General features: G+C 43.0%; 1 protein-coding gene across 2 annotated transcripts in view; it reads left to right on the top strand.

Annotated features, from left to right (window-relative positions):
* LOC121569547 (protein tweety homolog 3-like) overlaps positions 1-26,495 on the top strand; it is a 63,413-nt gene that overhangs the window by 10,180 nt on the left and 26,738 nt on the right. For both annotated transcript variants that reach the window (XM_041880603.2, XM_041880604.2), the window contains exons 2-5: positions 6,944-7,113; positions 23,084-23,195; positions 23,440-23,660; positions 25,243-25,338. In XM_041880603.2, the coding sequence (XP_041736537.1) occupies positions 6,944-7,113; positions 23,084-23,195; positions 23,440-23,660; positions 25,243-25,338 (599 nt within the window). The remainder of the gene's footprint in view (positions 1-6,943; positions 7,114-23,083; positions 23,196-23,439; positions 23,661-25,242; positions 25,339-26,495) is intronic.

The raw sequence follows: 26,495 nt of genomic DNA, 5'->3' as shown, positions 1-26,495 counted from the left end.
TCACTTTTTGACAGCACCCCTTTTGATTTGAATGCAACCTTTCATACCCATTGTAGAAGTGCTCAGAAAGTGACTTTCTGGAACTGAATGACAAAACATTCAAGAGATAAAGGTGTTCAAAGTTGACATATCTTGCATACACCACCATACCATGAGATATCCATGTTTTCATCACTGGAAAATATAAACAGTTGAGATATCATTTAAAAGCTTACAAACAGGGTTGTCAAACTTTCATATGATCCAGATTGTTTTAAAATAATACAAATTATGTACTTTTTTCACCTTAAGTCAATTATCTACTGTATAAACGCTTACACTTTTCATATTTTTAACATGTTGTATCTTAGACCCTATTTTACATCATCTGAGGTATTTGTGTTGTGCCGCCATCGGCTGAGACACAACATGCTCTTAAATACAGGGTGGGTGTAATGTTTTGGCTGATAAATGTACTAAAATGGGAATCAAATAGACATTTTAACATTCATATAATACCACAAAGATGGTTGGAGGTCCACAAATCAGAGAATGTTGACTTGAATTGGATTTTATATATATATATATATGTGTGTGTGTGTGTGTGTGTGTGTGTGTGTGTGTGTGTGTGTGTGTGTTTTCTTTACAGTCAATCCTCCATATGAAACCTATTGAAATATAGAAAATACATTAGACGTGTTAAGTTGACATTGGACAGTGGGTGGACCGACGACCGTCTTTGTGGTACTAATTAGAAGTTAAAGTTACAATTCACTTAAAATTTCAAAAGTGTAGCAGCTAACTTGCAGTGGTCTGAAGGGATAGGTCCATTCTATTTCTATGTTTGAAATGACACCCACCCTGTATTCAAGAGCATGTTGTGTCTCAACCAATGGCAGGCACAACACTAAAACCTCAGATTATGTAAAGTAGGGTCCAAGCTAATACGTATGTGAATATGAAAAAAAGTTTACGCGTTTTTAGATAAATTACATTAAAAGGTATTTTAAAAAAGTATATGTTTTATTCAACAACAAAACACTATTCAAGAAATTATAAAATAGTTTGACAAACCTGTTTTGTAAGCTTTTAAATTATATCAAACTCAACTGTTTAGAATTTCCAGTGATGAAGACATGGATCTCATGATATGGTGGACTATGCAAAATGGGTCAACTTTGAGCGTCTCTATCTCCTGGATGTTTTGGCCTTCAGGTTCAAAAAGTCACTTTCTGACCACTTCTTCCATGGGCAAACGTATGGAAAGTTTTGTTTAAATCAAAAGGGATGCTGTCAAAAAGTGATTGAATTGATATGGATTTACCCTAAGGTCATTTGCATGAATGAACTGCCCTGGCTATTGCCCATCATCGACTTCCACTACCATAGATTTGGAGGTTAAACCAATGTGTGTAGTAGATGATGAGTGAGTGCAGCAGCCCAGGCAAGCGAGCTGCACAGCTGAAGATGGGGGAGGGGAGAACCAACCTCCTGCACTCTGCAGCATGGCACTTGTCCACAGGGTCAGAGTTAATGGATATTCTCAGCTCATTTAGTTAAGGGTTTAGCGCAACCCTCCCTGAAGTAAAATCCACTGTGTCCTTGATGCACTTATCAGTGAACTTTTTCCCATTTCTCTTTTTAACGGCGAGCGCTAAGAAATTAGTGTTGAAGTGGATTTCAAAATGAGAGATAATTGCCAGTCTGTCGACAGGGTACGACAAAAGCCAGGATTTGTTTTGGTCAATGCTTTGTTTTTCCCCCGCCTCGAGTGTCCACATACATTTTGAGTATGCCTGTGTTGCCAAGTACGCCAATTCTCCCCTTAACCTCTGATTTGGCTCACAGAGGTTATCTATAGGCCTAACCAGGCATATATGCAAAATGTGTCCTGAGGCATACATACAGTAATCACCCTTTTCATGCTGTTCATTCTGATATCCAATGATGTCTTAATGATGACACATTCATCCACTTTCTTCATTTGTGCATTATAAATGAGTTAGAAACGTTTTGCCAATAGTGAGAAACGAGTGAAGATGGCTGTCTAACAAAAATTCCTTCTCTTCTGAAGGCCAACATCGAGGGGGGTTGTCACAAGGCAGCTTTTGTAAGTCGTGGACCAGAGCCAAGGTTTGTGAGGTGGAAGAAGAGAGGCAGTCTATTGCCATTGTGATGAATGGGTGTGGGACTGGAGCTGGGTTTGTTTGGGTGTGGGCAGACTGGGGTGAGGAGAGCAGACAGGGCCAGCATGGTTTCAGCCTCTCCTACCTGGGTCAGAGAACCAGGAGAGAGCCCAGGCTGGCCAGAGGAGTGGGGAAAATATATATTCTTTTGATTTAGACCATACTTGGCCATAAATGTCTTTTTCTAACTAGGCTGCTTTGGTTAGGGCAAGTATGTTGACATCCACACTGCCAATAGCACAGTGAGATGTACGAGAAAACCAATTTCTGTTTACCTGGTGTGCTGGGGTGTTTGTGCACATTAGCCTAAACTGCAATGGTATTTATCCAATTACTTTGTCTTTACATAGTGTCATCTAATGATGTGCCTTGATGCACAGGGAGTGGAAAAGGGCAACAAGGTGCTAATCTGTTGTGTCAGCTTGTTCGCCTGGTGTGACACAAGACTCCTAGCTGTTACAGGTTTGTCACTGCATCCTTCTGCATATGTTCATCAAGCAGTTAATTTTGGATGTGGGGAATTTGTTTGACCTGGAAGTGAAACCTGATTGTAAAGGACAGAGTGACAGTTGAGTCAGCACTTTTTACTTCCTCTCTTCCCTTTGGGTCTGCTATTCTTTCATGGCAATGTGTCTTATTCAAAGCCAAACTTAAGTGCCCTTTAATGGAACACATATGGACCATGATTTGTTATTTTGACTACCGGTATGTGAAAAACGAAACTCCCAATTCCTGAAATTTGAATCACAACAGTGGAGAGTGAATATGAAAGAAATCATGACTAAAAGGTAGAGAAGGACTTTTAAATGGAAAAAAGTCATTATTAGTCAGCATTGAACTCCTATTCCCATTGTCTTGGATCAGAAGCTGGGAAGATGAGTAGGGGTTGAAATATGCCAGCATCCTGTGCACAGGATGGTACGTCTCCTCTCCAGCCCATTTGAACTTCACTAAGTCAGACAGTGACATTGCCTATTTTCCATTTATTTAACCACTCAGTGTATGAATTGTCCATACTTGCATTTCAGCAGATGTAGTATTTGAAAATGTTTGCACAGTGTATCCATGAAGTAGTGGTATAATAGCACTAGGTAACAAGATGGCTGCCCAGGAGATGGAGCTCTGTGAGATACTGTAATTGAGGTCAGATATTGTTTCTCCAGGGCAGGGAAACCGTCTCAATAAAGCGCTTCAATGGAGATTCCTCCATTCACCAAGAGCACAGGGGCGGCCCATTAGGCTGATCTTACTGAAAAATGCATCTGTTTAGAGAACCAGAGTGCCGGTATTTTCCTGTTTAATCTATCAGACGACCAAGGGAAGAAAAACTGTCTAGATCTAAATCTGTGTAATTACAGTGAACTCCCTGCCTGGATTCCCCCACAGGAATACAAACGTGAGAGAGCGGCCCACTGACTGTGTGAACTACATATGAAGTGCCTGCCCTCTCCCTGTGTGCTGCAGGCTGAAGTATGGGACTGGTGGTGGACCTACAGAACTCAGCAATAGACTTGTTTCTCTAGCACAATACTTAACATGTCATTAGGCCTTGAGATGCATTTGATAATAGATGTTATGTTGTTTTTGTTTGATCATATTTAGCCTAAGCTGGTTCACTTAGGCTATTCAGTCTCTTAGTTCACTCGTTCACTCACTGACATGCCTTTTCATTACTCAAACATACCTCACATTTTCGCTCGCTCTCTCTCTCCTTCACCTCCCTCTCTCTCTCTCTCTCTCTCTTTGCACCTCTCTCTCACACACGCACATTCACCCTAAGACTTCCAAGGTTCAGCAAATGGGTGCCTTTTCACATCAACACTCTATATCGTAAGATCTGATCCCAGACCATGACATCTGCCTTGCAGCCTAGCCAGGACTCCACTTGTCACTAGTGAGTTTACGTCAGTATTGAACCCACTTTCTTATCATCTTGATCCACATTACCTGTAGGCGATTAAAGTGTCCTCCTACATAAATTGTCTTGCTGATATGATTTTACACTCCCAAGTTGAGAAGGCTACACTGCTAATAGAGAAGACAGGCTCTTGCTATTCTTTCGGCATTAGGCTAAATCAGGGGAACAGTCATATCTTAATTGATACTGGCCACGCTCCCAGATTGGCTTGTTTTAGCTGCATTCCTGCTCAGTTGCAGCTTTCCGTTTCCCCTTCACTTTTGCCTTACTTTTAAACCACTTGGCAATTTCCACATAGACCCCTGTTCTCTTTCCCCTGTTCTGAGATTAGGCTTTGTGAGAGTGGTTCATTTACCACTGTAGAACACTTCAAATTCATGTCTTAATGGTTGATTCATGCTTCATAAAGCTCATAACTAGCTCTGCCCAGTTGGTTACAATTATCAAATCAAATTTGATTTGTCACATGCTTTGTAAACAACAGTGAAATGCTTACATATGGGTCTTTACCAACAATGCAGAGAGAGAAAAAAAGAGAAATTATAGACAAATTATAACACGAGGAATAAATGCACAATGAGTAAAGATAACTTGGCTATATACACGTGGAACCAGTACCGAGTCGATGTGCAGGGGTACGATGTAATTGAGGTAGATATGTACATATAGATAGGGATAAAGTGACTAGGCAATGGGATGGATAGATAAACAGTAACCCGACACTCATTTAACTCCATCCAGAATAGTTTGTTCATAAACGGATAGTTACCAACTTCTGCAAACATCCTTTTTCATTTAAGAACTGAAAAAAGTATTTGTTTTCGAAACAATTTTTACTTGGCATACAGTTGGCAGTATATAGTCTATTTTGTTTTTCATGTGCAATAATTAATGCCATTTTGCCTGAGATGGGCTAGATAAATAAATGCATCTAAAAACTCATTAAAGTCAAGAAGTCTTCATTTCCCTTTATCTACTGTTCCATTTTAGGGAGAATGCCTTGTTTTTTGTTCGCTTTTCTCTGTCCGCAGAACAGAAGACTGGAGCCCAGGCAGTGCCTAAAATTAGATCCTTATTTAGCATTTGCCCAAAGGAACTGGGCTGTCTTGCATTTTGGAAATCATTTGATATCTCATAGGAGAACAGAGCAGCTATTGTTGAGGGAAAATGTACAGTAATACTGGATGAATTCTCATTTAAGGCGTTACAACAACAGGAAAAGGTGGAGAAGAACAATAATAATAATAATATGCCATTTAGCAGACGCTTTTATCCAAAGCGACTTACAGTCATGCGTGCATACATTTTTGCGTATGGGTGGTCCCGGGGATCGAACCCACTACCTTGGCGTTACAAGCGCCGTGCTCTACCAGCTGAGCTACAGAGGACCACCCAGACAAAAAGATAATGTCCTATGCACGTTTGTTCTCAACTTGATATCCATGAGGTAGTGAAGCCAAATCATGACCACTGCTATCTGGGCATTTTAATGGTATACAGTATCGCAATCGGCAAATCACTGCAAATTTACATCTGACAGCAGCAAAGAGCCAGTGAGCGGTGCTAAGCCCAGGGCCCTGGTCACCCAAGACTCTGACCGTGCCACTCCTCTCCAGATGTTCTTCTATTTTCCCTCTGCTGGAGAAGTAAGTCGCCTCCTCACACGAACCCTGACTCTCTTTACCCCACTTCCTATAAAGTCACAAGCTCTCTGGTCTGGCCTGAGCCAACACAATGCTCTCTCCAGCCCCCTGTACTTATTCCTACACAGAGTAGGTGAGACATACATGGCACACATTGAAAGGGAAAGATGGCAGCTTGTGAGCTTCAATATTCCAGTCATTTTGAAGTGCTCACATGGAAACAGGAGTTCACTGGGTCCACAAAAATCGAGTTATTTGATATCAAGCCAAGCCCACATTTCATACAGGATATATCCATTACAATGAATCATAAGACAGAAGTTACTGTAAAGCAGACAGATTGGGAGCATATGAGAACTGGCTTTAAGTGAATCTTCAAAATGCGGACAGGGAAACAAACACATTATTCATGTGTGATGATATTAGGGACTAGGATTATGGTTTCTATGTGTCTGTTTAAGTAGGCTATGACAGTGTTTGCGCCTTATGGTGGTGTGTTTGTGCTTGTTCATGATGGGGGACTTTTAATGAGGCTTGAGGTTTTTCTCCTCTGTCTTCTCCGTTATTCTCAAAGTTATGATGATAACCCTTAATTGGCTGTGATCTGGTGTAAATGAGCTATGACGAGCCAAAGGGCATAGTTAATAATCAGAGAGACCATCTCATTACCTTGTGACTCCTCTGGGTGGTCAGAGGGTATATCTGCTTTAATAGCTTCTCATTCCTTGCAGACTTGATGTGCAAGATAGCCTAGCGGTTAGAGCGTGGGCCAGTAACCAAAAGGTTGCTGGTTTGAAGCCCCGAGCCGGAAAGGTGGAAAAATCTGCCGTTCTGCCCTTGAGCAAGGCAGTTAACCCCCAACAACAACTGCTCCCTGGGCTCCGATGACGTGGACGTCGATTAAGGCAGCCCCGCCGCACCTCTCTGATTCAGAGGGGTTGTGTTAAATGCGGAAGACACATTTAGGTTGAATGCATTGTTGTGCAACTGACTAGGTATCCCCTTTCCCCCAATATCACTCCAACGGGTAACAGCTATGCAGTAAAAAATTGGATCCTGGATGCTTGGCTCCTTTATCTCTCCATCTACATTCTACATTGTTTCTCTGAAAGCTTTCACCATCGGTTGTATGTTTGTAAAAACCTCTGAAAGCCTTCCTTTGCTATTCATTGTGTGTGAGATGACGTCTCATTGTCCTCCTCTTGTTCCCCGCTCAGTCCATCCTGCTGCTGGGAGGCGTGGCTCTAGCCTGCCTGGCCCTGGACCTCCTCTTCCTGCTCTTCTACTCCTTCTGGTTGTGCTGCCGGCGGAAGAAGAGCGAGGAGCAGCCCAACGCCGACTGCTGCTGCACCGCCTGGTGTGTCATCATCGCCACGCTCGTCTGCAGGTGAGTCCCACGTGGAAAGACATAAGGCTTTGATCACTCAACAGACCATTGGTTCACTACCCAAAATATAGGCCTAGCTTTAATGAGGTGGGCCATCTCTAATTTCAACATGTAAAGCCTGGGACTGCAGACGACAATGCAAGGATTAGCGATGTTCACCGTCACCCCTTAACCTCCTCGGATTAGCCATGTTCACAATCACCCCTTAACCTCCTCGACTGGCCCTGTAGTGCACAGACATAAGCGTACTCCATGCATGATGGAGCAGTTTGTGCCTTTAATCTCCTCCTTGATGCCTAGCACAAAGCCAGCACCCTTCCTCTGAGATGAATGAGCACCACCCACAGTGTCATAGGTGACTGGCTTTAAGACCTCATGCCTAGTCTGCCTGAGGGAATGTATTAGGGGTTTAACGGTACACATATTCGTACCAAACCATTCAGTACAGGGACCTCGGTTCAGTCCGTACTGTGAACCCGAATGAATACATAAAAAAACATATTCACAGTACAAAATGAAAACACTAGGCCTATAGGCTATGCTTACGCTGCGTTGTAGGCCTCTGCCTCTTGAGTACATTTCAGACTATTCCGTTAAAAACAACTAGAGCCTTTGCGCACGTTGTAATCAAAATTCTCCTTTTAATTGGCGCATATCAAATTGTCCTTTTTGTGAGGCGCAGCCGGGAACTAGTTCTGTATGAAGACGGGTGGTGGGGTTGATAAACCAGAATTGGAGGATCCTCCATCATCGTTTAAATCTCCAGTTTGGGAACATTTTGGCTTCCCAGTAGATTACAACGCCGATAGACAGAGTTGTGGATAAATGCTTAATAGAATGTCGCCACGCTCAACGAGAATAGCCTATGCAGCTGCCCACACCTCAAATAGGTTGACACCCCAGTATACCAGAGCAGGACGGAAACCTAAGAAGCAACAACAACATCGTCTCCCCTCTGCATTCAAGCATTCTTTGGCAGCTGATTCTGACCGGGCCAAAGAAATTACAAGAGCGATTGGTAGACTGTTTATTTTTTACAGTCTTTGGTTTGTAGCCACGGATATGCACCCATTCACGGTGGTTGAGAATGGGGGGTTTCAGCCCCTCGTAAAAGTGCTTGAGCAACTATCATGGTGCGTTCATAACCAAGAGGGAATTGTGAATTTACCTCATATGACTGGGAAAAATCCACTTGAACGGCCCTCCAACTGGTAATTACTAGTGGGAAACTCTTCTATCATCTTGAGCACCCACTTCTCCCACATGGTGACCTCTGACGTCACCTACTAAGGAAATGGCCTTAAATGCAACAACAAAACATTAGCTATAAAAAGCTATCTATTATTGTGTTTTTTTAACTATATAATTTGTTTACAAGCATGGTAGATGTACTTTTAGTTCATGGTTGACGCAGCTTGTTGGCCATTAGCCAATCGGCGTTTCTCTACGAGTTCAAATCACATGAATGCATCCAACTGGTATCTACGACTTCACAACTGGTAAATTCCCACCTCCCACTTAGTTACAAACGCAGCATCTGAGTGGAAAATTGAGAGGCCCAACATAACAATCCAGTCACAACAGACAATGCCAGGAACATTGTGAATGCTGAACATTGTGAATGGCATTTAATTTTCCCATTGTACCGAAACCAAACTGAAGCGTAACCCCAAAACCGCAATACGTACCGAACCGTGGGTTTGGTGAACCATTAGACCCCTAGAATTTATGGATAGTTTACTCTGCTGGATGCTGAACTCTAGGGAGAGCAGAGCTGTGTGACCTGCTGTCTCCTAACTCATAATGGACACAGGAGGTATTTGATGCACGCTGTCTGATGCCGCTTTTATTGTTGTTTACATCTCTCCCCTTCTGAACTGAGGATACAAGAGCAGACCTTCATGTGACATTGGCCTTCACAAACCATGGGTTGCATGGTGTAGTCTGGGGAAGACACACAGGACCCCCACAATTCTTCTAAACCTTGACCCATAAACTGAGTTTCGTTGAGAAATTATTTTGTTTTGTATATGCACGCAACTTCTCTGCTGTGGAAGAGATGTAGTGTTTAAGTTCCTGGTAGGCGTAGCATCTGCAAGATGCTGCAGCTTTAGTGTCGAACTACTGTGGTGAGATGGTGGTATTTTTAGAACTAATCTTCTCCTTACTTTATTGGAGCTCTCAATTGGAGAGTAAGCTACTTGGGCTTACTTGTTAACCCCTTTCTCATCTGGTGTTTGCATTTTTGAAACAATCTAGCAGCTGTGAAATCTGCTCAAGCAGGGAATGAGAGGTGCACAGGATGAAAAGGATCTTCCCTGAGGCTTGAAACCACAAATCCCTCTACCATGTACTTTTTGCTGTCTGCCTCAAATGAAATGACCCTCAGTCACTGCTACTTTTTTGTATCTAGGCTATTAGGTTTCCTTTCTTAGTCTAGGCTATCTAACGATTATACTTATAAATACAACATACAAAGCTGCAATACCATTCACAAATCTATATGTTTAGTCTAACTAGGCCTAATTAAGGAAAAGCCAGGTCTTTCTGGGATTATCAATTAGTTTATTTTGACTTCTTGGATAAACATAATATGTGGATTAATTATAGTGGGAGTGGTATTGATTTGTTTAAAGCTGTTGAAGTGGTTGTTGTGATCTGACTGAGAGATGCTATTATAGAGAAAGATGAGGACATATTGATTCTATTTAGAGAGTAAGTTGATACCACAGAACACTGAATAAGTGGAACAAGAGGAAGTTGGAGAGGCATTGTTGTGTGATGTAATCTTCTGTATGATTATGAATAGTGAAGTATTACACAGAGAGCATTTTTTGTGGTTATGCGATGGGTCTCAGCTGTTGAATGGATCGCAGCTGTTGAACAGTTCTAGACTGAATCACTAATTATTTTAATGGCCAGCCATACATATTTAGGCTTTAGTTTGCATCATTGATATGCACGTTCCTGCTCCGCACTGCAGTCAAAATTGCCATAGAACCATGCCAGTTTTCAGCCTCTCAGTCTGAAACTTTGCTTCCTTACCAAACACCATGCCAACATCCATATGCTCTGGGACAGACATGATAACCGTGAGCTTGTGAGGCCTCGTCTCTGCACGTAGTCATCAAGCAATGTATTGGAAAGTAATGAAAAAGTTATAGAAAATAAAGGATTTCCCACATTCAAACTGAAATCATGCTACAAATGAGTGCCCACTGTAGTTTCCATGGCAACATTCTCTCAGAAGCCAACAAAGGACACAGAAGAAGACCCAGAGGACTGGCTCAGAACAGAGCAGGCAGAGGGATACTCGGGGACTCTAGTGGTTTAGAGTTAGAATCCTTTGAACTGCACAGTAAAATAGGTGGTATATTTTCAGGAATTAGGATACACCAAAAAAAGTGTAAATCTTGCAGAGCTAGCAACACTAGATGGCCTACTATACTGAACAAAAATATAAACGCAACATGTAAAGGGATGGTCCCATGTTTCATGAGCTGAAATAAAATATCCCAGAAATGTTCCATACGCACAAAAAGCTTATTTCTCTCAAATGTTGTGCACAAATTTGTTTACATCCCTGTTAGTGTGCATTTCTCCTTTGTCAAGATAATCCATCCACTTGACAGGTGTGGCATATCAAGAAGCTGATTAAACAGCATGATCATTACACAGGTGCACCTTGTGCTGGGGACAATAAAAGGCCGCTCTAAAATGTGCAGTTTTGTCACACAACACAATGCCACAGATGTCTCAAGATTTGAAGGAGCGTGCAATTGACATGCTGACTGCAGGAATGTCCAACAGAGCTGTTGCCAGATAATTTAATGTTCATTTCTCTACCATAAGCCGCCTCCAACGTCATTTTAGAGAATTTGGCAGTATTTGGGGGGGAGTTGCTGAGGAGTATTTCTGTCTGTAATAAAGCCCTTTTAGGCTGGGCATGGCTCCTATGGCTGCGCCCCCGCCCAGTCATGTGAAATCTATAGATTAGGGCCTAATTTATTTATTTCAAATTACTGATTTTCCTTCTTTGAACTGTAACTAAGTAAAATCTTTGAAATTGTTGCATTTTGCATTTTATATTTTTGTTCAGTATACTTCAATGGGATGGCAAAGTAGGGGGTAAATGTTAAGGACAATATGCCCTTTCACTATCAAAGAATCGCTCTGTGTCTAGTCCAGTGGGAAACCAGACCAAACTGTTGTCTGTTTCTGAGTGCTTCCCTCAGAGTCCCTCCCAACCACTGATTTACACGGCTGTCTGAAAGAACGACAGGCGAGTCCACCACAGTCACACAGACAAGCTTTGGAATCCCTGGGTCTCACAAAGGGTAATGTTCTGAGTGGCAGTGACAGACAAGGGAATGAACAATGCTGTCTGTCAAAATAATGGACCTAGAAATCCTAGAAAAACCTTCCTTTTCGATTATGCTGCCCCTTTGTTAGTGATCTCTTAAGACAAAGCTATTGGCCAGAATGGCCGCTCCTGTAGTGTCTGGGGCACAGCGCAGTATTTATGACCGATGAAGGGTTTATCATCTTCCCTCCTCAGTCTCCCTCCATCTGTCTGTGGGATAGGCACTTCCCAGCCTTCTGTTTCAAGGGGCTGTGACCCAGATGGAGGATGGTACCTCTCCCTGAACTGTAATTTCATCTCTGGCTGAATCTGAATGATGGATCTCTCGCCTCCTTGAACCCCCATTGAGTAATGACAGTCAGCACCTGCTGCTGCCATCACAATGAGCTTCTGGAGTCTCTCTGCTGCCTCTCTGGCCCACCTGTGAGAATTAATCCATCCACACAATGCAAGTCTCTGCACGCCCAGGCAGCCTAAAAGATTTCTTCACGGCTGCGGGAGTCTTATCAACTCCCATCTATGCTGGTAGGGAGAAGAGATTAATCGAAACCTCACTTCGCCCTGCCCTCCTTTCACAGTCTATGAGAGGGTCTCTCCCCATTGGGAAGGAGCACAGCCCATAATAAGCAGCAGAGCTTTCATGAATTGAGCAAGACTCTCTGTGCTTCATGCTAATGTATAATTCATGTGGTTTGTGCTAGGGATGGGCACGGTTAATCGATAATAGAATATCCGAACGGATGTTAGTATTCGATTACTTGCGAGTGTACATTTTTTGGCACCATAAAATTATAGGCCTATTTTAACAATGGAAAGGCTTTGTCTGCATTAACTAAAATGATGTGACATTGCTAAATACAAGTATATACCATGACATTTGAAATTCTTCATTTAATAAAACAACTAACTTTTGAATGTAGTTTTTATGATGTGCAACCCATAAAAAAAGACATACCGGTAGCCTTCACATGTTTCACGCGTGTAGCTTGTTGTTATTGTCGGGCAGTCAAAGCGGCACTACAGTCAGAGGCTCCATATGTAGCCTAGCAAGTGGGATATTTCTAATCAACGCAAAAAGGAATACAAATGACGGAATTTTTTTGGGGAAAATTAAGTTACCTTAATGAGAAGGTAACAGGTAGGCTGTTGTTTAATCTGAATCCCTACGAGGCTCGCCATCACGTATACAGTTAATTACAGTTTGTAAAGTTATTTTAACCGTAATGTTCCGTCTTAGGGCATTACATAAGAGAAGCGTGCGAGATTAGTACTCAGCCAATGACTGTACCTGTTTTAGCAGCACGTATCCCACGTTGGACGGTATCCGTAATCGGTAGATGGTTCTGATGGAAAGTTTGTCGTGTGCATCGCCAAGCAGTGCCCAAGAGAGTATTTAAATCCAATTGTTTAATGCTACCACCACCCCTTCAAATCAAAAGCAAACATGGATGTCAATGTTTGTACGGACACGCTCCGTTCTACTTCCCGTCTGCAGCAGCATGTTGCCCAATTGCGAGGCTAATTAGCTAGACAAACAGGTGTGAAACACAGACAGGTGTGAGCGATAAGCGAGAACACAACAAGGAATGTTTGGTTTTGATTTGGAGGTGGGTGGTAGCCTCAAACAATTGGATTTAAAACTTTCTTGTGCACTGCTCGGCGACGCAAACAACGACCTTTCCATCAGAACCGTCTACCAATTACGGATACCGTCCATTGCGGGACAAGTGCTACTAAAACAGGAACAGCAAAAGGTCGGAACATAACTTGCAAGGTGGTTTCACAAAGTTTAGTGAAACAAAGGTTTCACAAAAAAATCATGTATTTCGGATATCCCGGGGGAAAAAATAATGATATTATTCGAATAGTGAAAACATTTCAAATGCCCATCCCTAGTCAGTCTGTGTGCAGGGAAGCCTTGTTGGAAGAGGAGAAAATAAATCCAGTCTGCCATTAATTATATAAACAGTAACCGTAGTAGTGGGTGGTTTGGTAATTAGCCTTGCAAAACAGGTACATCTATAAATCACTGCTAGGCAAATCCCCGCCTTATCTTAGCTCATTGGTCACCATAGCAACACCCACCCGTAGTATGCGCTCCAGCAGGTATATCTCACTGGTCATCCCCAAAGCCAACGCCTCCTTTGGCCGCCATTCCTTCCAGTTCTCTGCTGCCAATGACTGGAACGAACTGCAAAAATCTCCCTCACTAACTTTAAGCATCAGTTGTCAGAGCAGCTTACCGATCACTGCACCTGTACACAGCCCATTTTGTAATTAGCCCACCCAACTACCTCATCCCCATATTGTTACTTATTTTGCTCATTTGCACCCCAGTATCTCTATTTGCACATCATCTTCTGCACATCTATCACTCCAGTGTTAATACACTATGGCCTATTTATTGCCTTATCTCCATAACCTACTACATTTGCACACACTGTATATAGATTTTCTATTGTGGTCAAAAGTTTTGAGAATGACACAAGTATTGGTCTTCACAAAGTTCGCTGCTTCAGTGTTATGAGATATTTTTGTCAGTTGTTACTATGGTATACTGAAGTATAATTACAAGCATTCCATAAGTGTCAAAGGCTTTTATTGACAATTACATTAAGTTTATGCAAAGAGTCAATATTTGCAGTGTTGACCCTTCTTTTTGAAGACCTCTGCAATCCGCCCTGGCATGCTGTCAATTAACTTCTGGGCCACATCCTGACTGATGGCAGCCCATTCTTGCATAATCAATGCTTGGAGTTTGTCAGATTTGTGGGTTTTTGTTTGTCCACCCGCCTCTTGAGTATTGACCACAAGTTCTCAATAAGATAACAAATAATATCAAATGTTCAATCTCCCCCATAAAACCAAGTAGTGAATTTGAAGCTCAGTTTTAAAAGCAGGTCTTTATAGGCTTAACTCTTCTTGCCTGTGACATAACATCCCCAGTCCCTCTCCCCAGTCCTCTTTACACAAGAGCATCTGACATCAGAGGGGATTAAATCAAGTGTCATGTTGACAAGGGAAACACCTCCTGTTAAAATGGGAGCCAGTCTACTCCTCTTCACCCTGCATCCAATGAGTGGATGGGATTGGCCATTTCCTGAAGTAGTGCTAGCTAGGGTAATCTCTTCCTCTTATACTCTGAAGGATGGAAAGGTGAGCTGGAGCTATGGGTTTGTGTTCAGGGCAAACAAAGCACATCTCCCTCTGGGGACTGGTAACTGTGGTGGAAACTTGGAACAGGAAACACAGCCAGAGATGAAATACACAACAACCCCACTAGTTTGTTGGCTTAGTGTTATCTTTGACCGCCCTGATTGTTTAGGAGTTTCTGTGTCTAGAAAACATTAAATCCGGTTTGTGTCATCCATACTACACCCCTGTGCAGTTTCACAGAAATCTACAGAGCGTTGTTGTTTCTCTTACTTTTCTGTCAGTGATTCAGGACTGCCAAAGCAGGCAGATAACATGACTTTTTAAGTGCTTTATGTTTAGGTGTTCAAAAAGACAATGCCAGAAATGAGATACAGTGGGGGAAAAAAAGTATTTAGTCAAATCAAATCAAATCAAATCAAATTTTATTGGTCACATGCGCCGAATACAACAGGTGCAGACATTACAGTGAAATGCTTACTTACAGCCCTTAACCAACAGTGCATTTATTTTAAACAAAAAAGTAAGAATAAAACAACAACAAAAAAGTGTTGAGAAAAAAAAGAGCAGAAGTAAAATAAAGTGACAGTAGGGAGGCTATATATACAATAGAATAAAGTGACAGTAGGGAGGCTATATATACACAGGGGGTACCGTTGCATAGTCAATGTGCGGGGCACCGGCTAGTTGAGGTAGTTGAGGTAATATGTACATGTGGGTAGAGTTAAAGTGACTATGCATAAATACTTAACAGAGTAGCAGCAGCGTAAAAAGGATGGGGTGGGGGGCAGTGCAAATAGTCCGGGTAGCCATGATTAGCTGTTCAGGAGTCTTATGGCTTGGGGGTAGAAGCTGTTGAGAAGTCTTTTGGACCTAGACTTGGCACTCCGGTGCACCGCTTGCCCGTGCGGTAGCAGAGAGAACAGTCTATGACTAGGGTGGCTGGAGTCTTTGACAATTTTGAGGGCCTTCCTCTGACACCGCCTGGTATAGAGGTCCTGGATGGCAGGGAGCTTTGCCCCAGTGATGTACTGGGCCGTACGCACTACCCTCTGTAGTGCCTTGCGGTCAGAGGCCAAGCAGTTGCCATACCAGGCGGTGATGCAACCAGTCAGGATGCTCTCGATGGTGCAGCTGTAGAATTTTTTGAGGATCTGAGGACCCATGCCAAATCTTTAGTCAGCCACCAATTGAGCAAGTTCTCCCACTTAAAAAGATGAGAGAGGCCTGTAATTTTCATCATAGGTACACGTCAACTATGACAGACAAAATGAGAAAACAAAATCCAGAAAATCACATTGTAGGATTTTTAATGAATTTATTTGCAAATTATGGTGGAAAATAAGTATTTGGTCAATAACAAAAGTTTCTCAATACTTTGTTATATATGGTCCCAGCTCTCTGCAGTTCATTCACTAGGTCCCCCCGTGTGGTTCTTGGATTTTTGCTCACCGTTCTTGTGAGCATTTTGACCCCACCGGGTGAGATCTTGCGTGGAGCCCCAGATCGAGGGAGATTATCAGTGGTCTTGTATGTCTTCCATTTCCTAATAATTGCTCCCACAGTTGATTTCTTCAAACCAAGCTGCTTACCTATTGCAGATTCAGTCTTCCCAGCCTGGTGCAGGTCTACAATTTTGTTTCTGGTGTCCTTTGACAGCTCTTTGGTCTTGGCCATAGTGGAGTTTGGAGTGTGACTGTTTGAGGTTGTGGACAGGTGTCTTTTATACTGATAACAAGTTCAAACAGGTGCCATTAATACAGGTAACGAGTGGAGGACAGAGGAGCCTCTTAAAGAAGAAGTTACAGGTCTGTGAGAGCCAGAAATCTTGCTTGTTTGTAGGTGACCAAATACTTATTTTCCACCATAATTTGCAAATAAATTCATTAAAAATCCTACTATGTGATTTTCTGGATTTTTTTTCCTCAATTTGTCTGTCATAGTTGGGTATATAGCAAAGTATTGAGACACTTTTGTTATTGACCAAATACTTATTTTCCACCATAATTTGCAAATAAATTCATTAAAAATCCTACAATGTGATTTTCTGGAGAAAAAAAATCTCATTTTGTCTGTCATAGTTGACATGTACCTATGATGAAAATTACAGGCCTCTCTCATCTTTTTAAGTGGGAGAACTTGCACAATTGGTGGCTGACTAAATACTTTTTTCCCCCACTGTACCTATGATGAAAATTACAGGCCTCTCATCTTTTTAAGCGGGAGAACTTGCACAATTGGTGGCTGACTAAATACTTTTTTCCCCCACTGTATCTGTCCAGATCTAATCTCTAATGCCTGCCTGAGTTCCATCCCCCTGTCATCGACCAGCACAGTGAGTTTACAGCAGGTTGAAGACAAACCAGAGACATGTTATCACACACTCAATGTCAAGCCTAAAACAGATTTACATGAAAATAAGTTCTGCTTCCTAGGCTATTGCCTGGGATTTCCATAATATTTAATTATGCAATAACACAGCTAAAATGTGCAAGCAGCAACAACTCCTCTCATCTAGACAACCTCAAGTTTTGCAGCCAAAACTTAACAGAGTGACAGAGGATGGGCATGTGAATGTTAGGACTCCCTCAAATCATGAGCTTTATGCAAGACTTCAGTAAAAAATGCATCAAGATTCTCTCAAGTTTCATGACAGTTGGACCATGAACTTACACTGCCTGTCATTCACGTGGCATCAAACTGAATTGGCATACCGCATGCAGGTTTTTTACTAACACACACACACACACACACACACACACACACACACACACAGAGAGAGAGTAATTGTCATGCAGCCCACATGCTCATCAAGTCTCCATGCTTTTGTGAACCGCTCTGCTGTGATTTCAGCTAAATCCAACAAGATGGCTCTGAACTGAACCAACTCAGGAGAAGTGAAAACAGGATTCAGTGAAGCCCAGTGTTAAAATGGATGTGACAAAAACAGGAAGATTCCACAATTGAGTCAGCAAGAAGGTCATGAAAGGATTTCACAAGCTCTCACAAATAAATGAACTCTTTATTGGGGATATGGAAGATTTTAATGTGTGTCTCTCTTGGGCGTCCTCCATTTGGAAGACATTTTCAGCTTTCTGTATGCGTGGGAGTACTTTGTGCTCTGCTCTCATGTTGTTCTTCCCTTTCTCATGGCTCCTCTGAGACTGCATGCTTATACAAGTATCTGGCCTAACAGTCAGATCCCAGAGGATTACTTACATAGCATTATACATGAGAGAATAGGGCTTTGTTTCCAGGCAGATTTGTAGTGAAACATTTTTTTTCACCTTCACATTGCTGAACATAAACTGCACAAAGCAGATGGTTGGATTCTTAAAAGGTGTCCTTGAACGCAGCGCAGCACAGAAAACCGCCTTCAAGAATTTATTTGGGTGGATCCATGAAGAGCCATAGCCTCTTTTCCCATGTGGTCAACAGGCGAACAGAAATACATTGAAAAAGATGAAGAGCAGAAGTTATCGGCCCTTTTTATTGTCCGTCCGTCCTTCCTTCCTTCTCCTGTCTCTTGCCATGAGGCCATTTTGCTGTGCCTTTGTGGCTGCTTTCCTATTTCCCCTTTGATCATGTATGTACCAGCTACAGACAGTGACTGTCTACAGTTCACTGTCTGTCCATCTGTGTGTCCCTAGATGAGCAGAAGGACTTCCATTTCAGCGCCTTGAGACTCGTGGCTGGGCTTCTGTCTAGACAATGATGCCATAATCTGAGAAGTACTAAACAAATAGAGGAAACAGATTAAACTGTTTACTTGTTTAGGTGGCTTGGGGGCTGAACCCACAACACAAAACTCATGTTTTCTAAATTATAGCTGAAGGAGCTGTTTTCTCATCCACCCAAATCTTTATGGGCAGATTATTAACCCACAACACAAAGTGCATGACAGTTAAGATTCACCTTGGCCTCACAGCAGGTCTCTGTTTTTATTCTTATTTATTTAACCTTTATTTAACCAGGTAAGCCAGTTGAGAACAAGTTCCCATTTACAACTGCGACCCGGCCAAAGTAAAGCAAAGCAGTGCGATTAAAAACAACAACAACACAGAGTTACATATGGAATAAACAAAACGTACAGTCGTGGTCAAAAGTTTTGAAAATGACACAAATACTAATTGTCACAAAGTCTGCTGCCTCAGTTTTGATGATGGCAATTTGCATATACTCCAGAATGTCATGAAGAGTGGTCAGATGAATTGCAATTAATTGCAAAGTCCCTCTTTGCCATGAAAATGAACTTAATCCCATTTCAGCCCTGCCACAAAAGGACCAGCTGCCATCATGTCAGTGATTCTCTCATTAACACAGGTGAGAGTGTTGACGAGGACAAGGCTGGAGATCACTCTGTCATGCTGATTGAGTTAGAATAACAGACTGGAAGCTTTAAAAGGAGGGTGGTGCTTGAAATCATTGTTCTTCCTTTGTTAACCATGGTTACCTGCAAGGAAACACGTGCCGTCATCATTGCTTTGCAAAAAAAGGGCTTCACAGGCAAGGATATTGCTGCTAGTAAGATTGCACCTAAATCAACCATTTATCAGATCATCAAGAACTTCAAGGAGAGAGGTTCAATTGTTGTGAAGAAGGCGTCAGGGCGCCCAAGAAAGTCCAGCAAGCGCCAGGACCGTCTCCTAAAGTTGATTCAGCTGCGGGATCGGGGCACCACCAGTGCAGAGCTTGCTCAGGAATGGCAGCAGGCAGGTGTGAGTGCATCTGCAAGCACAGTGAGGCGAATACTTTTGGAGGATGGCCTGGTGTCAAGAAGGGCAGCAAAGAAGCCACTTCTCTCCAGGAAAAACATCAGGGACAGACTGATATTCTGCAAAAGGTACAGGGATTGGAATGCTGAGGACTGGGGTAAAGTCATTTTCTCTGATGAATCCCCTTTCCGATTGTTTGGGGCATCCGGAAAACACCTTGTCCGGAGAAGACAAGGTGAGCGCTACCATCAGTCCTGTGTCATGCCAACAGTAAAGCATCCCGAGACCATTCATGTGTGGGGTTGCTTCTCAGCAAAGGAAGTGGGCTCACTCACAATTTTTCCTAAGAACACAGCCATGAATAAAGAATGGTACCAACACATCCTCAGAGAGCAACTTCCCCCAACCATCCAAGAACAGTTTGGTGACGACCAATGCCTTTTCCAGCATGATGGAGCACCTTGCCATAAGGCAAAAGTGATAACTAAGTGGCTCGGGGAACAAAATATCGACATTTTGGGTCCTTGGCCAGCAAACTCCCCAGACCTTCGTTGAAGTCTGTTTTTTTTACACAATGTCTAGACAGCGTAGGAGGGCTAGATCAGTTTAGTCTTCACAATATACACTGAGTGTACAGAACATTAAGAACACCTGCTCTTTCCATGTCATAGACTGACCAGGTGAAAGCTATGATCCCTTATTGATAAACTTGTTAAATCCACTTCAATCAGTGTAGAAGAAGGGGAGGAGACAGGTTAAGAATTATTTTTTTAAAGCCTTGAGGCAATTGAGACATGGATTGTGTATGTGTGCCACTGACGGTGAATGGGCAAGACAAAATATTTAAGTGTCTTTGAACGGGGTATGGTACTAGGTGCCAGGCGCACCGGTTTGTGTCAAGAACTGCAACACTGCTAGGTTTTTCATGCTTCACAGTTTCCTGAGTGTATCAAGAATGGTCCACCACCCAAAGGATATCCAGCCAACTTGAAACAACTGTAGGAAGCATTGGAGTCAACATGGGCCAGCATCCCTGTGGAACGCTTTCAACACTTTGTCTATAGATTTTATGCAGGGGATGATTTAATGTCTTTCTCCAGGTTTGTTCTGAAGTAGCTTACCTTGTCTTATGTCTATAATCATTATGACTCTGCTTCTTTCTCCCCTTCCTGAGGTAATTGTCGTATTGTACCGCTTTAACTTTGCTCTGGAGTGGTTGCCATGGCAATTTCATAAGTCATTGATGGTGGGTCAAAATATAATATCACTGTTGCTGTGGCTGCATCGTAGAATTCAGATCAACTCTTTGTTCAGAGATATTCTCCTGATCTGTCCTTGAAGGTTCTCTAGTTCAACTGAGACATTATGTTGAGTAGACTTTGTGTCCGTTGATGTTGCGTAGTAATTGCTGCAGCCCTAAATGCATGACACTCAAACGTATCTTTTGAAATGTTAAAGGTTTTGGTAACTGCTACTGCAATGGCCTGGTCTTGGCTCCATTGGTGATGAACAAGCTAGATGTTTATCAATGCCAGAGGAACCCTTTGTTTGGCCTTGCCATGGACCCACACCCTATACAGATCATCCTGGCATATTTACTGCCTTGCAGGAATGATGGGAACTCTGTTACGGCTGCTGAAAATCATGTGACCATAGCCTTAGGAAGATGACATCTGTCTGAGAACCTCAACTGAACGTACCTGCTTTAAACATACTGTAGGATAATGGCAGTGAAACTTTCAAATCCTGCACTACAATGTTAAAAGCCAGTCTGTTTTACCAGAATGATGCAGTGTTGTCAGACCTCGAATATTGCAAAGAAAATAAGTTCATGTTCATTTTTAAACAACACAATACTAATGTTTTAACTTAGGAAGAGTTCAGAAATCAATATTTGGTGGAATAACCCTGATTTTCAATCACAGCTTTCATGTGTCTTGACATGCTCTCCACCAGTCTTTGACATTGATGTTGGGTGACTTTATGCCACTCCTGGCGCAAAAATTCAAGCAGCTCGGCTTTGTTTGATGGCTTGTGACCATCCATCATCTTCTTGATCACATTCCAGAAGTTTTCAATGGGGTTCAGGTCTGGAGATTGGGCTGGCCATGACAGGGTCTTGATCTGGTTGTCCTCCATCCACACCTTGATTGACCTGGCTGTGGGGCATGGCGCATTGTCCTGCTGGAAAAACCAATCCTCAGAGTTGGGGAACAATGTCAGAGCAAAAGGAAGCAAGTTTTCTTCCAGGACAACCTTGTACGTGGCTTGATTCATACGTCCTTCACAAAGACAAATCTGCCTGATTCCAGCCTTGCTGAAGCACCCCCAGATCATCACCGATCCTCCACCAAATCTCACAGTGGGTGCGAGACACTGTGGCTTGTAGGCCTCTCCAGGTCTCTGTCTAACCATTAGACGACCAGGTGTTGGGCAAAGCTGAAAATTGGACTCATCAGAGAAGATGACCTTACTCTAGTCCTCTACGGTCCAATCCTTATGGTCTTTTGCAAACCTCAGCCTGGCTCTTCTTTGCTTCTCATTGATGAAGGGCTTTTTTCTAGCTTGGCACGACTTCAGCCCTGCCTCTAGGAGCCTGTTTCGAACCGTCGTCGCCGTGCACTTCACCCCAGCTGCCGTTTGCCATTATTTTTGTAAGTCACTTGATGTCATCCTACGGTTGTTGAGTGACATTCGAATGAGTTGGCGGTCATCCCGGTCAGTAGAGAGTCGTTTTCGCCCTCTACCGGTCTGTAGCTTTGTTGTCCCCAATGTCTGCTGCTTGACCTTGTTCTTATGAACCGCCGTCTTTGAAATTTTAAGGATGGAAGCAACTTGACGCTAACTGTATCCCTCTGCCAGTAAAGCCAGAAATGAAGCCTTCTTTTCCTCACTCAAAACGTTCCTTTTCAACTCTTTTGGCATGGTCAATAGTTATTGTTTGATTAATATTACTTTTGACGTACTATTAGCACACACAGAGAGAGAGAGAGACTAAATGTTATTGCATTCTATTCTAAAGGACAACACAGACTTCAAAAGGCCTACTGGTAGCAGTATTTGATAGGTGGCTAGTAAGTTGGAATTGATGACCACTATAATGTACTGAATGTTTATGCAAGTAATTAGATGATACTTGCATCAGAAATGTAGTGTTGGATATTGCCACCTGTAATGCATTTGATACCACTTGTTTATAGGTTAGTGCAGTGGTTCCCAACCTTTTTTGGTTACTGTACCACCTGAATTTTGCTCTGCCCGCAGTACCCCTGAAGTACCACCTCATGTGTATTTTACCAGTAGGCCTATGGTCTCATGAGTCTTCTCAAGTGGATAGGCCAAGTACCCTCAGGGGTCCTAGTACCCCTGGTTGGGAACCACTGGTCTAGCGCTAGCTGGCTGGCAGTAGGTCTTTGTGATTGCCAGGACAGCTCACCCTATAATCTACGGCCTCCATGAATGGGCAAGGGTTGATCTCCTGTGTCAGTGCAGCCTTTGTCAGCTCTGGCATGGGGCTCTGGGCATTGCTGTTCCATTCCTCTTGGTTGCTATGGACTCTGTATAGAGAGGCTTTCTGCTGGAGCCTGTTCAGATCTATCCCTGGCAGGGTTGATGTAGGGTTCACACGCCTACCTCTCCCCCCCCCCCCTCTCTCTCGCTCTCTCTCTCTCTGCCGTGCTGTGCCGATCCCTCTTCCTCCTCCTAACCACTTCCTCTACTCCCCTTTGGCTCCCTTCAGCGCCGGCATTGCTGTTGGTTTCTATGGGAACGGCGAGACCTGTGACGGAGTGAACAGGCTGACGTATTCCCTGCGCCACGCCAACCGCACGGTGGCAGGAGTGCAGAAACTGGTAAGACTCAGAACTCCCATCGAAATAATGACACCCCAGCAACATCTCTACTGTCACAGCCATAACATGGGCTGGGCCTACCATTCACAATTATCATACTGTTGATCACTATAAGGAGCAATGATTCCCCTGTTAACCCCACATAGATACGATATAATATAATAAAGACTATTCATTTTGTCTATCCCCATAAGGAGCGGGTTGTTTGTGACCTTGCGTGTCCCTCCCTGTGCCTACTACCTAGGTATCAGACAGCACGGGGTCCCTGAAGCAGACGGTGGATGGCAGTCTGGGGCAGCTGGAGGGCCAGTACGCCAAGCACACAGACTACCTGTCCATCATCCAGAAGCTGCAGGGCCAGCTGGACGAGCTGGTGAGGCAGATGGTGGAGATCCCCTTCTGGGACAACAGAGAAATCTCCCTGGAGGAGCTGGCCGTCAACATCGAGCTCTACGACTGGTACAGGTGAGAGACAGGGAGTCTCAATACATGACATCTCAGGACATACAATTTCTATTGTTCACCAAAACCATTACCAGAACTGAGGCTTGTTTTGTTTCATTACTTTGTTCGGCTATTGTAGGTGAATGTAGTTCAGGTTTGTTTTCCTGTCATGTTGTATGATACATTGCTTGTATTTCAAGGTAAGGATTAGTGAGTTTTTATTATTAGCTACTTTTGCTGCTGCCTCATTTACATACAGGAGCTCACAGCAACCTCGGTTTAATGGAGTGTGAACAGAACTACACAGCTTCCACTCTGAGAGGAATATACAGGATTAGCAGTTTAAGTGAACAGTACGTCGTTTCCTCATAGATGTATGATTATGCCGATGTCATCCCGCATTATTCTACTGCTAGGCCTTTTAGAGAGAGAATCATCTCAAAGTTGATACTGTTAGGTTTTAAACGAACCGAGGAAAACTCATGGACGATTAGTAAAGCTCAACCAAGTTTATTCACCCACTGGGTCCCACAGCTGCATAAGACAAAGACATGTTTCCACCAGCACAAGTATATGTACCCCAATTTGGGTGAAGTATCCTCCTTCCCTCTAAACATTACATGTTTATTGCTAGGCAGGAAGTTAAGTGATGCAGGCAATAAACTGTTCCTTCTCCCTTAATGTGACCTGACCTGACCTCATTCCTCACTCCTCACTGATCCACAGCTATCAACCCTTATCAGTGACTGCAACCATGTGATTGCCTCCACCATATACATTCCTCCTACAGATAACCATTAACTTCCGATGTAGAAACCAGACTATGGCACTCCTCATTTCCATAGGATACTTGATAATTAACAATAACATGTTCTGTCAGTACTTACACGTCCTGCATTCCTCTCTCTTCCTCTGTGACATGATTAAGGATATTTCTAGTTTATAAGTCAGAACCCATCAATTCTCAGAAAATGACTAAGCTAATATGAACTTGAACAGACCTCAGATTTCTCTGGGAAAACCCCTCAAATTAACCATTTAGTGGGAGGAGATACTGGATGAAACCCAAAACACACAACACAGTCATCCCTCTTCCTGTAACTCGTGTTAACACCCATGCAGTATAAGGTAGAGTTTATTCGATATCCTCAGTAAATTTCACAGTTGAATAGTTCATCTCTCTCCTGGTGAAACTGTCCAGCCAGCCAGTCAGTAATGTTCAGTTGGATCTGTATGAGTGTGAAAGTAGCTAACAGAGACAACTGGAGTCAACAGTGGAAACACCCTTACAGTTAAATCAGTCTGATTCAGCAGCCGACCCTCGCTGCTGCTTCCTCTTGAGATCTCAAACACTGCCTCTCTTAGCATCTCGCAGGGGAAGTTTACTTCAAATCACATCTCCTTTTTGTTTTGTGTATGTTTAAAGCAATCCCCATGTTTGTACCCTTTATATTTCTTTAACAGTACCAATGTGAACTGTACAGTGGTCATAGATAACTTCTCATTTTTCTTGCTGTACTGTGCTGCGTTTGTCAGCAGGTTTTTGGGTTTCTTCAGTCAGTTGGTCTATAGTTCTTTTGGGTGTTGTTGTTTTCCACCTCAGGTGGCTGGGCTACTTGGGCCTGCTGTTGTTCAACATCCTCATCTGCCTGCTGGTGCTGTTTGGCCTCATTCGCAACTCCAAGGGAACGCTTATTGGGTAAGTCCAACCATGTGACCATGTGGGGGAGTGAAACAGTAAGAACAGTGGGGAGGGGGACGATATTCTGCTAGGCCATATATTTATAGCAATTGTCATGCTATTGAATGATTTAACAAAATTAAAGCCTCCGACGTGTCAGAAGTTTTATCTCAAGTATCACTTTGTTTGCCCTTTGCAAATTACTTTTGACTGTACGCTGAACAACCTTGTCATTGCGATTATGTGAGACGAATTCACGCTTCATGGAGTGTCAGCCGGTCACAGTCCATTTGGAATGTGCATTAAAACTAATCTCTCCGAAAATTCCTCTCTGTCTCAACTCTTGACAACTCTGCAGGTAAGTATGTTAGATCCTTTTTAAAAGGCATCAAGGACACAGGCTCAGCACTGCCTGTCCTCCTCTTCAGTCCCTGCCCTTCTATTTAATGTAATGATCTGTGTCTGTGGATACAGCGGGGTCAGTTTGGGTGGCTCATTGTCATTTGAGTCCGTTCAAGAGCATTAGGCTTCATGGTTCCCCCAGGTCCCCCTCTCCTAGCCCTCCTATGTCCTGTCATCTCACTCATCCTCAGTGAATCAGACCCAGGTCATCCTCAAGCCCTGCCCAGAGACATAATAATGAACCCTAACTCTCTTTGTGAGATGAGGGAAACATTATCCCAAGTCCCTGTGGGTGTTTTAGGGTTGAAGTCAAGGTTTCCTTTTTTATAGCTCAACATTAAACCCTCCAGCATTTTATTTAGATCAGTCAAAATGTGTAATAGCCATCATTTGGGGTTAAGGCTAAGCAACTCCCAGTCCAAGGCAATTTTCCCTCAACTTTTTCGGCATTGAGCACATTTTTGGTCTGCTGAGAGGAAACTTGAATGTTATGAAAATTCTATTAAACTTCTGGGACGTGTTTACTGTACCCGCTTTAAGATAGTTTTAACAGTGGCCAAGTAGGCTACTGTGGCCACACCAAGTAAGCTACTGTGGCTATTTGGTCATAATGTAGGCCTACCAGAGTGGCCTACCATAAAAAACAATGGAGAAAATGCATCCCATAACATTTTAACATGGAAATAACTGTTCTATGATACAGCCTACAGTAGCAGCCAATGTGTGGTGTTTTGAAAACATGCATGGCTTGACATGAACCTGTTTAGCCACTT

The sequence above is a fragment of the Coregonus clupeaformis genome, chromosome 7 (assembly GCF_020615455.1).
Source record: "Coregonus clupeaformis isolate EN_2021a chromosome 7, ASM2061545v1, whole genome shotgun sequence".
Classification (NCBI taxonomy): domain Eukaryota; kingdom Metazoa; phylum Chordata; class Actinopteri; order Salmoniformes; family Salmonidae; genus Coregonus; species Coregonus clupeaformis.
The sequence above is the reverse complement of the archived record's forward strand: the minus strand, read 5'-3'. Positions and strand labels throughout refer to the sequence as shown.